The 17,882-nt window shown below is 39.8% G+C and overlaps 1 protein-coding gene across 1 annotated transcript; it reads left to right on the top strand.

Annotated features, from left to right (window-relative positions):
• Positions 1-2,241: 2,241 nt before the first annotated feature.
• LOC107823368 (uncharacterized) lies at positions 2,242-2,739 on the top strand. The gene has a single exon (XM_016650004.2). It carries the CDS (start codon positions 2,242-2,244, stop codon positions 2,737-2,739), a length of 498 nt encoding a protein of 165 aa, XP_016505490.1.
• Positions 2,740-17,882: the final 15,143 nt, after the last annotated feature.

The following is a 17,882-nucleotide window of genomic DNA, read 5'->3' as shown; positions in this document are numbered from 1 at the left end:
TATAATCCCGGAATAACTTCGGCAACCAAAACCCTCTAAAAGTTTGAAACCACATTCAATGTTTTGAAAGTTTGAAAACGCGGGGCAGAATTTAAAGGAAGTGGTATTTTAGTTCTACAACCTGTCACCCATGAGTTTACAGGTTGGCAATGCACTGCCCATTAATGGCAGTAACACAACTAAAATATAAAGGCCATCCCTTATTTTTGCATAAAATTTTTACTCCTATTTTTTAAAAAAAAGACTAATCAACAATTTTAGTTTTGTGAATTCATATAAAGATTTTCATTTCTGTAATTGATATTTTGCATTTCTAAAAATTAAGAAGCAATAAATCGCAAAACATTGTAATTTATATGAATATACTTTACAATATTAATAAATCATGACAAAATAAATATCAATTTGATCCCCCGATTGAATCGGGGGCAAACGCCTACGAAAAGATCGCTTGAATTTAAGAAAAGGTTGCTTGGATTTATCCATGCTTTGTTTGTTTAATTTATTTCTTATCCCTAAAATCCTATTTCTTAATTCTAATTCAGTTTAAATCAACCCAAAATAAGATTTTTAAAAAATAGGATCAACCGAGCTATATCCCCCCGAGCCAAGTGGAGCATTCATGAAGTAGTCAGATGCTTCTTCTATTCTTTTTCCGGGCGCAGCTGGGCCATCCTGGACTTGAACCAGAGACCCCACCCGTAAAGTAAATCATCGCATCTACGGTCCAACCAATTGGGAGAGAATCAATAGATTCCTTTTCGGGAGCGATTCATCCTTCCCGAACGCAGCATACAACTCTCTAATGTACTGCGCTGAGCACATATTGTGTTTTTTGGCTTATGCTTTTTGGCAGATATCTGGCATTGGGTGTATTGGGATCTAGAAATATTTTCTAATGAACGTACAGGAAAACCCTCTTTGGATTTGCCAAAAATCTTTGTAATTCATTTAATTCTCTCAGGGGCGGCTTGCTTTGGTTTTGGTGCATTTCATGTAACATGCTTGTATGGTCCCAGAATATGGGTGTCCGACCCTTATGGACTAACGGGAAAAGTACAACCTGTAAATCCAGCGTGGGGCGTGGAAGGTTTTGATCCTTTTGTTCCAGGAGGAATAGCCCCTCATCATATTGCAACAAGAACATTGGGCATATTAGCGGGCCTATTCCATCTTAACATTAGTCCGCCACAACGTCTATACAAAGGATTGTGTATGGAAAATATTGAAATCGTTCTTTCCAGTAGTATCGATGTTGTCTTTTTTGCAGCTTTTGTTGTTGCCGGAACTGTGTGATATGGTTTGGCAACTACCCCGATTGAATTATTTGGACCCATTCGTTACCAATGGATCAGGGGTACTTCCAGCAAGAAATATATCGAAGAATTATATTTTATTTTTAAAAAAAATTAAGTAGCAGCAGTAACATTGTTATTGTTCTTAGAGAAATACAACATCATTATTCCTATTACTTCCTTCAATTTTGCTTATTTGTTGTTTAAGATTTTAATTCGCATACCATTAATAAAAGATTTGATATCATTGATCATAATTATTTTTAATTAAATCACCCTTATCTTATTTAAAATAATTAATTAATGACTGTATGAGTCCTTTTGGAGTAGTAAGAATGAAATTAAAAAGAAAAATAATGCATTCTGGATTTTAAAAATGAGTACTCTTTCTGTTCCAATTTATGTTATACTTTACGCTTATTGAGATTCAAACTTCTTATTTTTTATGGTAGATTTAGACATAGAATCTCTAGATTTTCTGAAATAAAATTAACGTATTTGAAAAATACGTAAAAAAATACTATAAATCATAATAATTGACAATTCAATATATTTAAAAAGCATACGAAAAACTGGCGTTAAAAGATAAATTCATTTTGACTATTGAAATTCGATTATTTTCACATAAATTGAGACGGAAAAAATAATATTTTTTACTAGTTGAAGTGATAAATAAAAAAGGACCGAAAGAAGTTGTTATTAAGTAGACTGTACTGTAAGATTTTTATTTTGTCTCGTTGCTGTACATACATAATTGACGTCGCTTCCTGGTATATTACTCAATGCATTCTCATCTCCTACTTATACCTCCCTTATTTCATCTCTCCCCCTTTATTTTTCTCATACATTCAAATTGTTCATTAGTTCATTCATCCATTTTCTATTAACACAAGCAACTAAATCAATCCTCTCTTCTTGAATCAGATCACCAAAGCACAACAGCAAAATGGGTATATGCAATTCTTGCGAATCTACATCAGTAGCTACAGCAAAATTAATACTACAAGACGGAAGATTACAAGAATTCTCTTATCCTATTAAAGCGTCATATCTCTTACAAAAAGATCCAAATATCTTCATTTGTAACTCTGATGAAATGGACTTTGGAGATATTGTTTCAGCCATAAAATCTGACGAAGAGCTTCAATTGGGTCAACTGTATTTTGCTTTACCTTTGAACCGGCTGAAACGTAAGCTTAAGGCGGAAGAAATGGCTGAGTTAGCAGTGAAGGCTAGTTCTGCATTGAATAGTATTTGTGGTAAAGAGAAATGTGGGTGTCGTAATAAAGTGGTTTTATTTTCAGGAGTGAGAGGTGGTGGGAATTTGGGGAAGAAGGTGGCGGGTGACGGTGGTTCGACGGTGCCTGAGGGCAGAAGAGGGAGGAGTAGTGGTGGTGGGCGGAGAGCGAAGTTCACGGCGAGGTTGAGTGCAATATCTGAGTAGGATAAATTCTGGGGCATTTTCTTTTTTTGAAAGAACTTGTTATTCCACTGGGTAAAAGTACGGTAAAGGTGGCAGGTATCCGATGAAATAATGGTGCGTGCAAATTGGTCGAACACAATCACCATTAGGCAATTGGTACAGGGAAAGAAAGAGCGGATGAAATAGTCAATGTGCACAATCCTAAACGCTACTGTCATTAGAAAAAAATGTACTATATGTGCAAGATTGACCACTCATGAGATATTGAAGTTAGGTAAAAGACATGTTTTGAGTAGATCTAGGACGAGATAGAATTGTTATTGAATTTTTGAGGTCTCGAAAGCAGAATCCTAGGATTAATCTGATTTCGCCAATGGGAGATCGGAGAAGGGGAAGTACAAAAAGATAATGGGAATCAGACCCACATTTTAATATCCACTAGATTAGAACTTGTTGATGGGTGAAGCTTGAGATTAGAATAGTGTTCATTTTATCTTGTAAATAGAAGGTTTTGTAAATAAGTTGAGATTCAAGAGCTGCACTCAAATTATTTGGGCGATTCAAAATTGGTCAGCTTCTTTTTTTAGAATTTTTGTTTTGCTGGTTAACAAACCATTATAGGCGTTTAATCATGATTTTTCCCGCAAAGGGTTAATTTGGTAAGCTGCAAATGTTCAATCATGATAGTAATTCGCCTAACATTTTCATTTACGTTCGCTTTTACTTGTCCACTATATATACTAAAGTATATATTTTTTAACTTGTCCTGTCTGTTCCAAAATAAATAACACATTTCTAAATTTAAAATTAATTTAACTTTAAAATCTTCATTTTATCTTAAATGAGAAGCTTTTATAATCACACAAAAGTCATAGTCTTACAAAACTTTTAACCCTTAATCTGTTATGAACACAATTTTTAAAAGTCTTCTTTACATTTTTTAAACTTCTACCGAGTCAAACTACCTCATCTAAATTGAAACGGATGGGTATTAATTATTAGCGCATCATAAATGGAGTAGAAACTTATGAAAGCTTTTTTTTTTTTTGGTTCAAATAATGAAAGCTACAAATGTCAACCGTTATTTAGGTGGCTTATACGTTTGAAGTTTTTGAGTCTTGAAATTTAAATTTTCAATTTTCTCATAATTAGTTTGTTTGAACTAAATGTTGAATATATATATTTTTAAATTTTCAAACTTAGTCTGCCAACTCTTTCAAAGACGGAAAACTCCAAAACGTTTATTTTGAAACGTTTTTATTTTTTTATTTTTTATTTGGTATAAGCATCGGGTATCTAGTATACTGTATACACTATACACTTGTCTGACTAATACAACTTGGTGTGACATATGGCCCATTAAACCGCTCCCAATGAAAAAGGTTTTTATTTTAAAAGCTCAAATTCAAAACTTTTAGTTAACGATACGAAAATTCTATCTATCCCATCACGTTCCTCGATAGTAAGGACAAGAGGTTGCTCTCTTCTCTTTCACCAGCTATCAAACCTTTTCAGCCATTTTGTTTGCAGAATATGCCACCAGCGTACTCCATCTTCTCGATTATAGAATATACATGATAATACGTTATGGATAAGAACATAATACTAGTTTAAAAATCTATGGAAGGAAAAAACAAAGTTATACATGTTGCCGAAATTGAGACAAAGTTAGATTCCGCCGGACAAGGACACCTAGGTCATGGCAGAAATTAATTACTAGGACCATGCTACTAATATTATTAATATAAAGGGTCGTTTGGTAGTGTGTATAAGAATAATATTAAATAGGATTTATTAGTAATATTGGTATTAGTTATGTTTGCATTAGTTATATTGGTATTAGTTATGCTCACATATTTCTTATCCGTTGTTTGGTTTGATGTATTAAAGCATTGCACAATTTATAAAAGAATTATTTATTTACAAAAATACTTTCATAACTAATCCATCACTTTATCTTTTTAAAAGAAATATATGTTGAGCAATGCTTTTACATGAAAAGGGTTTTAAAAAAATTTATTTGATTTGTCTACCTATATTGTAGTATCGAACTGGATATTTATTTATAAAAAAGAAAATATTCTAAATATTTACTCCCTCCGTTCCAATTTATGTGAACTTGTTTGACTAAGCACGAAGTTTAAGAAAAAAGAAGACTTTTTGAATTTGTGGTCCTGAACAAGACAAAAGGGGGTTCAAAGTATTTGTGTGGTTATAAAAGCTTCTCATTAAGGGTAGAATTGAAAGTTTAGGCTAAATTATTTTTAAATTTAAAAAGGGGTCATTCTTTTTGGAACGGACCAAAAAGAAAATAGGTTCACATAAATTGGAACAAATGAAGTATTTGTTACTAGGGGTATAATTATTTTTTACTTTCTTGGATTATTGCTAACTTGCATTAATATAATAATATATTTTAATCAAGCATAAATTTTGAAGGATAATTTCATCTTTAACTAAGTTAATGCATGCATTAAAACTCATTGCATTGTTAATACCATAGTTTCTTATGCATTAGTTAGCGTAGGAGAATACCAAATAGGATATATAACTAGTGCTTGCATAACTAATGCATATGTTTAAAAAGTGTACCAAATAAAGTATTATTAAGGGACTTTTAGACAAATAGCTGGCGATATTTATTGTTTACTTTTTCTAACCATATAATTTGACTGGTGAAATCGGGCAGCAGCAAGATTACCTTTTGGATCCAGTTATATGAGTATATTATAAGGATTTAATTTATTATATACGCGGATAATATAAGAAAATTTTAAATTATATATAATGAAGTATAATTTAACTTAGTGTAGCAAATTATTTAGGTTATTTTCATTTATTATTTTTTTTTAATAATAACTATGAAATATTAACATTGAACAAAATAAATTAATATATCTAAAGAGCACATAGATCCATATTCACCTTCCAGGAAAGGTAATACTTTTTCTTATTATAATAAATTTTCTTGCATGTGGAGAATTACCTAGCATATCTCGCTAGAGAAGATTGGTTATTTATTGTCACATTTCAAGTTGGAGTGAGTGAGCAGTAAACATGCTAGGTATTGCCCTAATTTTCTTATCATATTTAATTTTCCTATCTCTTAAAAAATAGAGCAATATGTTTATCATAATTGAGTTTTTCTTTTCCTAAACGAAAAATATAATTCTTCCATATTTCGTTAATCCCTTTTTTTGGAGGAAAAGGTTTTGAATTTCTATAAATTGAGGATCCTTTTTTTCTTATTCAGTAGCATCCACAATGTAGCCATAAGGCGTTTGAGAGTCTTATTTAGGGGGATAACTTTTCGGGACAAGTGTTAGTGTGTCACTTGTGTTTGCCTCTTTGTGAGGTTGTTCTCTCGATATTTTGTACTCTCTTTTATATAGTGGATTGCTCATCTCCATCTGTGGATGTAAGTCAATAGACCGAATCGCGTTAAATGATTGTGTCTCTTTTTGTATATTTCTCTTTTGTTGTATGATTTATCGTTGTTCAAGATTGGCTTACTAGCTTCGGCATGACGCCTGATTTTTTCGGTTCTAACAAAATATTGAGTTTAATTAATTTATATACTTTGATCATGTAACGGAATTTTACACCATTAAGTCTGTTTACCCCAAAGTTGGGTAACAATTAAATCTGTACGCGCTTTAAAGGATATGTGGTTTAATTCAATACGAATAAGTAAGAGTAATAGATAAATAAATTAAAGATGAAATAAACGGTCAAACCACTCGCAATGTTAAGATCAGCACTGATCTTAGATTGATAGTGAACTCGTCCTCGATTGGACCCTCGGTTCAAGCCTAGTCGTGAATAAAGAACATAACAAGTAAATAACGCCTTTAACAATAGCTAGAGAACTAAATACATTTTTATTGCCTTGAATTGCGCGTTACAATGTGTCACACTAAAGAAAAGCTTCTCCTTTATATAGTAGGAGAGTTTCAGTCCTAGTATAAGTCTAAAAAAATAAAAATCTTCTTTTCCCAGTAATTATTGATCCATAATCAACATTGAGCGAGATTCGCGTCGTGATATCCGGTTGAAGGCGAGTATTACGACCCTATATCCGTCATGCATAATTGTTCACCGTGTCTCCCGAGGTCTAGAACTTACACTTGGCTTGGGCGCGTCGCTCTACTATGTCCGATGTCTGATATACTGTTTACTCTTCTCGGATCTCGATACGAAGGGTCTCTGACCTCGATTACAATCTCCCAGATCCGTGATCCCCCTTCGTTTTCTCATCAGGAAATCGGGTTAGACATTGCCCCCAATTTTACCCGTACACAGATAGTCCCCTCGTTTTACGGAGAGTAGATTTATCGAAACGATGAGAAGCGATAAATGACCCCTGGTTCCTTCCTTCGTACGTTACGATCGAGACGACTGGTCAATGAAACATCCTATCAGTTGCGCCGTTCTGACTATGAACACGTGTCAATTGCCTGTTGACCGTCCTCGAATGTGAAACGTCATGCATTGATTGTCCTTCCTCTAAAAAAGCTCCGACCCTTTTTTACTTCTCCACTTTCCGATTCCAGAACTCTTTGATTTACCCTCAAATTTCCTACTTCCCTTTAACTCCTTCAAATTTTCATACATTGCCCCTTAGACCTTCATAACTTCATCCTCAATCTTCATACATTCTCTTTGAATCTTTAACCCAGACCGTCATATCTTCATTCCATCTTTAAATCTTCATATTGTTTCTTCAAACATTCATATTTTTTCTTCAAACCTTCATATTTCCCAGATCCCCATGGCAAAAACTTCCAAATTCGTGCCTCAGCAAATCGCTTCTTCATCTTCTAACCCGGCCACAAACACCAAAGTGACCATTCCTCAGGTGGCCCAGGAGCCTCCCTTGAAGAGCTCCGTACCCAGGGGCTTCTCTATCGGGAACGACTTCAACGTCAAGAAGGTCTAGAGTCAACAAGACCGAGGAAAGAGAGCATGGATGTATATATGCTTCGTTACTAAGGAAACACTACCCACAGTCCAGGTAGACTGTAACTGGGAGGGAAAGGAGGTGGTCGTCCCCAGGCCCAATGATGACATAACCACTCACGTGGAGGGGTATTTACGTGTTTATACTTACCCCTTCACGCTCACCCAGGCAGACCCCATAGTCCTCGACTTCTGCAAAAGGTACGAGGTCTGCCTTGAGCAGATTCATCTGTCCTTTTAGAGGATCGTAATCCTCCTTCGACACTTCGTGAACAACATCGAAGCACCTCGGTTTGTCCTCGACCATCTGCTTCGTCTATACAGTCCCCAAATCTTCTGATGAGGTTTAATCAAGCTCGTCCGCCGAGCAAGTAAGGCTCTGTTCTCGAGCATCAATGAGGACGAAGGTCGAGGTTGGAAGGGGAGGTTCGTTCGGGTGAAGACCGAAGACCTCATCCCCTCCGAATTTCTACTGTTCCCCGAAAAATGGAACACATCCCATAAGTCTTTTCCTTCTCGAGTATTTGGCATTTCCTTTTATTCTTTTCCTAATTGCCTGTGTTTGTCGTTGTGCAGCGGTTGCCCGGGTTTTAACGTATTCCCCCACTTTAAGGAATGGATCGAGAGGATCTGGCAATAGATGCCCTACTCCGAGCGTGCATGGAGCAAGCTCTCGAAGGGCAAGTAGGAGGACCGTTCTCACGGTGAGGTTCTCTCTGAATGATTACATCCATACACTTGACTTATATTTTGCTAAGTTTTCTTCCCTATCCCAGGTTTTCCCAAGACCACCGAGCTCAGGCCGTTGGATGAGGACGAGGATCCGTCCACGCTCGCCGAACCCTCCGCTTTGGGACAGCCCAGGGCTACTTCAAAGGAGGAGAAAAAGAAAACGAAGAGGGAATCCTCGGGCTCCCCGGATGCCGAGGTGAAGAACAAGTTGACCATCTAGGTCCGGAAAAGCAAAAAAGAGCACTAAGTCCAGGGTAACAAACTCTAATTCCCTCTACCGAATCAAGGATTATCTCGAGGATGACGACCTTGAGTTCAACGCTCATGGGTCGACCCTCAATGAGGGGGAGCAGGCGGCAATTAGGAAAGGTGACCACGAGGTCGATCCCCCTTTAGCTCGGGTACCAGAGGGAGAGATGGAGGCCGCAACCTCCCGAGAAGCCGCTTCTGTCCTGAAGGAGGTAGCTGGTGTCATTGACATCATGGAGACGTTGTCCTATACTGAGTCCATGCGCGAAGAGGCTCAAGCGAGTAAAGAGAAATTAAATGAGACGGCACCTTCCCTAGACGATGCCTTCAATACGTTCTTCGAAGGCATGTACATGGCCACGTTGGAGGACTTTTCCGGGCTTGGTCACCTGGAGGTCCCAAACAAAGATGTGCCATCAGTAGCGGGCGAGCCGGGCTCGAGCCCAAAACTAGTGAAGCAGTTCCCTGCCCCGAGCGTGGACCCCAACTGTAAGAGAACGGTCATTTGTACTATCCCAATGGATGCCCGGGCAATGTCTGCTCTAGTGGGTATGGCCAGCTACCTTCTTTGCCTGGTGACCAAGGAGGACCAGGCAAAGGTGAACAAAGTAGGTACGTCGAGCCTCTTCAACGAGGCGCAACAGGCACTGAACCGGGTAAGATGTCTATCCTTTGGTAAGACGTCTATCAATGAGGCAAAGCTTCATCATGAAAGCTTCCTTCGATCCCGCTTGGAAATCAGCCAGCTCGAGTTCGAGCTTAAGGAGCAAGTCCGAAAGAAGGACATGTACAGGGCCCTTAGTGAACAACAAGATTAGGCCCTCAAGGACCTCCTAATCCTTCGAGCTGAGCTAGAGAAGGCTCAGAAGGAGGCCTTGTCCGTGAAGCGGGAGCACGCCGACCTGGTCGAGAAGGTAAGGATCTCTGAGGCTAAAAATGAGAAGCTACTCGTGGTGACTAACAATGCAACTTCGCAGGTCCAGGAGAAGGTGGACCTGATTGACCAGCTCTGAGCTGAGATGGATGAGGTCAAGGCCACGACCGAGGTGTGGAAGGGTAGTATGGACCTGCTGGTTTTGGAAAAGGAAGCTAGAAAAGAGGATCTGACATCGGTCAAGGAACAACTCTGGGTGGGAAAGGACAAGGCCGATAAGTGGTCTCAGCTCAATGATGAACTCCGGGCACAACTAAACGCAGTCGTTACGGAACGGGTTGACCTAGGCCAAGAGTATAACGCGCTGAGGTCCAAGTTGGAGGTAACTTCAATTGATTCCTCCAACATCGAGGAAATATTGACCTAGTATAAGGCTGATGTGGAGATAGCCGAGGTCCGCTTAAATACAAAGACTAAGTACGTAAAGCGGCTATCTTGGAGAGAGACCCTTGAGGAGATCCATGCCCGAGGTATTGACCTTTCGGCGCATAATGCCTTAGTTTGTTTTTAGTTTTCCTTGTATATTTTCTTTGTTGTTTATTTTGAGGCCGTTTTATCGTGCCCTTGTAAATATTTTTTAAAGTATATAAAATTTCCCCCTTTTGGCAACACAGTATCTTTACTTTTCAACATATGTTTGCAATTTTTTATTTGCACATCGTTTTAAATGTCTTCGCATAAATCAAACGTAATCTAGTGTATCCGTTCTTCGGAGGTCCGAATGAGTCCCGATTTTGATGACAACTCCGGGTTACTCGTGAATTCGAGATTTTGTTGTAATCGAAGGCTTTTAAGATGCTCAAGTGTCTTAGATGATGTTTTTGTCGAGGGTAACCTTTTAATAGGTTTTGGCTATGCATAAGATCCTTACTTTCTGAGTACGAACTTCGGACGTATTCGAGCCTTTTAGGGCGGTCGTAGCCTTTCATATTTGGGCACTGCCTAATAGGCTTGGTGCCTTCGGGATTCAGTATCTTGAGTCATCCAAATTTTTATCGGTCGACAGTCCCCGAGTAGGGGTAGCTCGTGGGATTTAGGATCCATGATCGTAGAAGTGAACAACAAAATAATAAAATATAAGGGAAATAAAGATTTCTTTCATTGTTTGATATGTAAGGTACATGATGGGAGGTGCATAAGCCTTGTGTTGTGGCTAGAGTGGACTATATGGGCATAGTTTGTATGAATGTTTGACCCTTACAATGAATCCCAACTACCAAGCCTTAGATTTTGACACATAAAATTTTCTTTTCCCTTGATAAAGATCTTAATCTAGGTGTAACAGCCCCCATTATTCGAGGCCGAACTTGTGAGGGCTCGGATACTGTTGATTTGGTGTAAACGATCATCAATTCCAGTTTAATGTCGGTCTTCACAACTAAGGTAGCACATTTTAGTGTTGCCTCGTTAAAAACCTTGGGAAAAACACTCTTCAGGACAAAACTAGTTTAAGAGAAAAAGAGTGCAACATGTGCTTTCAAACCCAATAGCCACATCTGCCCCTGGCCGAGTACCTGCATGCGTTAGTCAATAATGTAACAAAATTAAAATGGAATTAAGTTTGTACCTTAGCAGTAGTACCGCTTTAAGTGTGCCACATTCCAATTGTTTGGTAGTTGTACGCCGTTTCCCACTTCGAGTTTATATGAGCCTTTATCGGTTATTCTGACAACTCGATATGGTCTTTCCCAATTCGGGCCCAGTTTTCCTTCGTTTGGGTTCCTGGCATGTAGTGTTACTTTTCTTAATACTAAGTCCCCGAGTTAAAAATGTCAGAGGTTGGATCTTCGGTTGTAGTTCCTTCCTACTCGCTGATTCTGGGCATCCAACCGGACCAGTGCGGCCTCCCGCCTTTCGTCTAATAGTTCCAGGCTCATGGTTATGGCCTCACCATTTGACTCTTTGGTAGCATACTGGAACCTGAGGTTCGGTTCCCCTACCTCAACTGGTATTAAGGCTTCATCTCCGTATATCATAGAAAACAGGGTCGCCCCGGTCCTCGACTTGGAAGTCGTACGGTATGCCCATAGGACTTCGAGAAAGATTTCTTTCCACTTTTCCTTCGAACCGGTCTACCTCTTTTTTAGGTTTTGGAGTATAGTTTTGTTAGTTGATTTTGCTTGCCCATTCCAACTAGAGTGATAAGGTGTTGATAATATCTTCTTGATCTTGTGATCTTCGAAAAACTTACTCGACGGTTATCACAAATCGGCATATTATATGATCCCAGATGAAGTTGATGACTTCTTTCTCTTAGACCTTCTCGAACTCCTGAGCCTCGACCCATTTGGAAAAAATAATCGGTCATGAATAGTATGAATTATACTTTACCTGGCACCCATAGCAGGGGACCAACGATGTCCATTCCCCACTCTATAAACGGCCATGGAGACAGGTCCGAGTGGAGCATCTCTCCCGGTTGATGGATCATGTCTTTGGCCCTCGTCGCATTTTCGTACGAAGTCTTTCGTATCCTTCATTTCATTCCAGTACTATCCGTCTCTGATTAGTTTCCGAACTAAGGATTCTGCCCCCGAATGGTTCCTGCAAGTTCCCTCGTGAACTTCTCTCATGGCGTATTCGGTCTCTCCCGACCCTAAGCATCTTATCAGTGGGCCGAAGAAAGATCTCCTGAACAATGCCCCTTCGACTAAGCTAAATCTTGTAGCTTTGGCGCATATGGCTCTCGATTCTTTGGGCCCCGAAGGCAATTTTCTTATCTTCAAGTAATCTATGTATTTGTTTCTCCAATCCCAAGTAAGACTTATTGAGTTTACTTCGGCATGTCCTTATTCTATCACCGAATTCATCAGTTGTACCACTACCACCGAGCTGAATTCATCGGAGTCGACCGATGAACCCAAGTTAGCCAGTGCACCGGTCTTGCTATTTTGATCTCGGGATACATGTTGTAGGGTCCATTCCTTGAATTGGTGTAGGGTCACCTGCAGTTTATCCAAGTACCTCCGCATTCGTTCTTCTTTAACTTTGAAGGTTCTGTTTACTTGATTTACGATGAGGAAGGAGTCGCATTTGGCTTCGATCACTTCGGCCCCAAGGCTCTTAGCTAGATGTAGACCTGCAATCATGGCTTCATACTCGGCTTCATTGTTAGACAATTTTACAATTCTAATAGACTGCCTAATTACACTTCCCGCAGGTGGTTTTAACATGATCCCGAGCCTGGACCCTTTCGCATTAGAGGCACCGTCTGTGAATAGAGCCTAGATTCCTGAATTAGTCACCGAGGTGGTCATTAATTCTTTTTCGACTTCGGGTATTAAGGCCGGCCTAAAGATGGCCACGAAGTCTGCCAAAATCTGAGATTTTATGGTAGTTCGGGGTTGGTACTCAATGTTATACCCGCTAATCTCCATTGCCCATTTGGCCAATGGGCCCTAGAGATCGGGCCTATGCATGATATTCCTTAGCGGGTAAGAGGTTACGACACATATAGGGTGGCATTGAAAGTACGGTGTTAGCTTCCTGGAAGTGCTTAGCAAAGCGAGTGCTAACTTTTCCATGTGAGGATCCCTCGATTCGGCATGGCCTAGAGTTTTACTGACATAGTAAATAGGAAATGGTGTACCTTCTTCCTCCCAAACTAAGACTCCACTTACCGCCACCTTAGAAACCGCCAAGTAGAGATACAATTGTTCGTCAGCCTTTGGAGTGTGCAACAGAGGGGCACTCGACAGGTACCGTTTGAGTTCTTCCAAAGCTTGCTGGCATTCCGGAGTCCAGGGAAAATTATTCTTCTTTTTCAATAGTGAGAAGAATCGATGGCTCTTGTCCGAGGACCTCGAGATGAACAGGCCCAATGTGGCTATACGCCCACCCGATCAGTCTCTAAACCGCCTTGACATTGTCCACTATAGTGATGTCTTCTATGGACTTTATTTTGTCGGGGTTGATCTCTATCCCCCGATTGGATACCATGAATCCGAGGAATTTACCCGAACCGACCCCGAATGCGCACTTCTTTGGGTTTAGCTTCATGTTGTATTTCCTTAGTATGTTGAAGGTTTCCTGCAAATGTTTCAAATGGTCCTCTGTTCGCAGGGACTTGACTAACATATCATCAATATAAACTTCCATTGATTTCCCTATTTTTTCTTCGAACATCCGGTTTGCTAGGCATTGGTAGGTGGCACCGGCATTCTTTAATCCAAACAACATTACGTTATAGTAGTAGGTGTCAAATTTGGTTATGAAAGAAGTTTTTTCTTGATCGCCCGGGTCCATCCGAATTTGGTTGTACCCGAAGTAGTCATCGAGAAAACTAATTATCTCATTCCCGGGCGTCGCGTCGATCATTCGCTCGATGTTAGGCAAAGGGAAAGAATCCTTTGGGCATGCTTTATTTAGGTCTTTATAATACACACACATCCTTAGTTTATTTCCTTTTTTAGGCACTATCACTATGTTAGCTAACCAATCCGGGTATTTAACTTCCCGGATGGATCTTATTTTTAGAAATTTGGATACCTTATCCTTGATGAACGTATGCTTGATCTCGGTCTGTGGTCTCCTCTTTTGCTTAACCGGATGGAACTTCAGGTCCAAACTCAGTTGTTCTTCCTGTTTCTTTAGTTTGGCTGAGGTCGGTATCAGTGATTGCTATTTAATTTCTTTCCTTTTGGTCGGTCCCATGTTCCTTGATGTTGAAACCACTGGCACCAGGATTACCTGATAAGTGAGAATTTTGACTACTTATTAGTGCCTTTTAGCTTTCGTTTTAGTCCAAAAGTGTCTAATTATATTCCCGAAAATTGATGAAATATGCTTACCTGTAGAAGTATTGAAAAATGAGCCACTACGATGAAATCCAACTCAAGGAGGACTATTCTGAACAAGGACAAAAATCAGGCACAAAAGCTCAAGTGCGGACCGCAGATTTCTATCTGCGGCCGTAGAATGTGAAGGAAAATCAATAGAGCCCAGTGCAAAGTGCGGACCGCACAATTATTGTGCGGCCGCAGAAACTACGTAAGAGCCAAAGTTCAGAGAGTTTCATTTCAAGCTCAAGAAGAAATGCGAACCACACAATAATTGTGCGGCCGCAGAAATAGCTGTGCGACCGCACTCAGAAAATGTGCGGTCCGCAGAAGAGCCCAGTGCGGCCGCACCCAGAATTGTGCGAACCGCAGAACATGAGAGATGCGGCCGCAATCCAGAATTGTGCGGCCGCAAAATCAACTCCTGTCAAGATCTGAAGAGAAGTGTGGACCGCATATATAATTGTGCCGCCCCAGACCTCCAAAAGGGCAATTTAGTCCAAAAATTCCAGCTTTGTATAATTAGACTACTTTCACGAAATTAGGTCAGGTTTTGAATACCAGAAAGTCTGTAGTCATTTTTCTTAACTCTTTTAGGCAACTTTAGTTTATATTGTTGATTTTACATTGGATTTTCATCTACTAATCATTCAATATGAGTTTTATCATCTTTGCTTCTTTATTTTCTTCAATATTCACTATGAGTAGCTAATTTTCTAGCTAGAGTTGTGACACAACCCTAGTGTGGGAACCTAATGGGTGTTTGATTTAGGGCTTGTTTATGGTTGAGTGTGTATTATTTAGTCTAGTTCTTACTATAATTGTAGAATTAATGGTTGCAAACATTGGTTCAAGCCTATTTGACTTGGTCTCTACTTGAGAAAGAGAGACTTAGTCTAGGAAAACTTGGCTAACATGAGTTTGGGATGAAATCAAGATATTGATAGTCCCAATTAAAGGGTTGAACCTAGAGATAGTAAAACCCGACTTGAGCAATTTGTCAACTATTTAGTTCAATACCCATTTGGACTTGAGAAAGCCAAATTGGGCAAAACTACTCTCTTACCGAGAGGTATTGAGTGGGTATTTGAGTGTTGATTGCTATAATACACCCCGACCAAAGAAACTCACTCTAAAGCCGACAACCTGTTAGGCAAATACCTAGGTGGAAGTCACAGCCCTAGACCTTTTACATATTTGAAAAACACCAACAAAAATATTCTTCTCTACTTTCAGATTTTTCAATTACAATCCCTAGTATAATTTTAGAAGTAAAATCAAAACAAAGTTTGTGGAAGTGCAACTTAGACAATTCATGTGCTTAGACCAAATACATACCACTAATCCTATTTACGCTCCCTGTGGATTCGATCCCGACTCTTAGTTAGGTATTATTATTGCAATCGACTGCTTCACAACCCCAATTTGAGGTGTGACTTAGGCGAGATCAATTTTTGGCACCATTGCAGGGGAGAATAAAAACGAATTTAGCTATATATTTGGTTTTGTGTGTGAATTGTCTTCTTTTTCTTTCATGTTACTAATCTTTTTGGTGAAACAATTGTAGGTGAAACAATGGCTCTCAACAACAATGATCCGCTCGGAAACATGCCTTTGGGGGATGTGGACGTGGAAGATGACCAAGTTGAAGAGGTTCCTATTGAACCTCAAGTAAATAGATGAGGCCGACCGCCTCAAGACAACGTTCCCGTTCCATCCCCAAATCCACCAAGAGCGGCTCCACACCGGGTGTTGCCGAATGAAGGGTATGTAAGTGCCACAGTCCCGCCCCGCATTAGGGCGTGCAACTTTTAAATCACAAATGTTATTCTCACATTGCTAGAGCAACGAGGATTCTTCACCGGGGCTCCGAATCAAAATGCGTACAAACACTTAAAAGGGTTTGTGGACACTTGCTGGGGGAGTAAACAGACCAACGTCTCTGAGGATACTCTAAGGTTGAGGCTATTTCCCTTCTCTCTATGGGGGAAAGCCTTGGATTGGTTAGAAAGATTGCCAAACCATTCCATCCGTACATGGGATGAATTGGCGGAGAAATTCATTTCCAAGTTCTTTTCTCCCGGGCATATAGCTAATCTTAGAGACGAGACTCTAGCATTCAAACAAGAACCTAATGAGCCTTTGCATGAGATATGGGAGAGGTACCGAACTATGGTGAAAGAGTGCCCAAACAATGACATGACGAAGGCTATGATTCAACAAACTTTCTATATGGGGATTAATACTACCAATCAATGCGTGGTCAACCAACTTGCCGGTGAAAATTTCATGACAACACCATATGCCGAAGCTTGTGAGATCTTAGATGACATGGCAGATACTTCATCGGCATGGCAAAGTAGAGCAAATATTCCTCAAGGTGATCCAAATGTGATTTACCTATATAAAGAATTGCATAATCATGGGCAAGCAATTACCGAGTTGACCACTACAATGAATCAATTAGCCAAAGCTCAACTTCAACAAGTTCAAGGTCCAAGCAAGTAAATGCAATGGGGGTATCAATATGATGGTAAACAAGAGAAGGCAAAAGGATCAACAAGTGCAAAACCGTGCGGAACAATATGTGCAAGAAAATAGTGGGTTTGACCAAGATGAATCTTACAATGAACAAGAGGAGGAAGTATAATATGTGAACAACTTCCAAGGGAAAATAAACAACTCTCAAGGCCCGAATCAACAACAATGGCGATCTCAAGGTAATCAAGGGAATTGGAACTCAAACAACCAAGGCAATTGGAGTGGTGGTAACAACCAAGGTAATTGGAACAATCAAAACAATCAAGGAAATTGGAATGGTAAAAACAACCAAAGCAATTGGGGTGGAAATAGTCAAGGATATTGGGGAGGCAACAACCAAGGGGGATGGAACAATAACCAAGGGAATCAGGGTTCGGGCTTTCAAAGGCCCCCGATGTATCAACAACCAAGCAACCCGCCTCCTTATCCTTCCCATGGTCCTAGCTCTTCCAACAATGAGATGGGGCGAATTGAGAACATGTTCAAATAAAATGATAGAGAAGAATGCTGGCTCTGATGCTCAACTAGCCTCTCACAACACTTCAATTCGCAATTTGGAAGTTCAATTGGGGCAAATCTCGTAAGTTTTGAACACTCGTCCTAAGGGGGCACTACCAAGTGACACGGTGGTGAACCTAAAGGGTGGGAACAACACGGGACATGCCACGACCGTGACTACAAGGAGTGAAAAAGGTGGGGATGCAACCACCTCAAGTCAAAGAAAAATTATTGACGATGAACAAGTGATTCAAGAAGATGAGATTCCAAACAATTTGGTGCAAGGCAATGATGAAGTAAGAATTGATATTGATGACAATATGGAGGAGACTCAAGAGGAAGTGAACCCGTCTAGGGAGCACAATTGTAGACATACTGGAACCGTTAGTGCAAAAGGCTAAGGCACTAATGCTAAGGCATCACGACCAGGAATTCCCACCTACGGGACCGTGATGGCGCCTAACATTTCACTT

Source organism: Nicotiana tabacum, chromosome 14 (genome assembly GCF_000715075.1).
Source record: "Nicotiana tabacum cultivar K326 chromosome 14, ASM71507v2, whole genome shotgun sequence".
In the NCBI taxonomy this organism is placed as follows: Eukaryota; Viridiplantae; Streptophyta; class Magnoliopsida; order Solanales; family Solanaceae; genus Nicotiana; species Nicotiana tabacum.
The sequence above is the reverse complement of the archived record's forward strand: the minus strand, read 5'-3'. Positions and strand labels throughout refer to the sequence as shown.

Excerpts from the sequence above, each read along its gene's own strand:
- LOC107823368 (XM_016650004.2), top strand. The coding sequence starts at position 2,242 with ATGGGTATATGCAATTCTTGCGAATCTACATCAGTAGCTACAGCAAAA.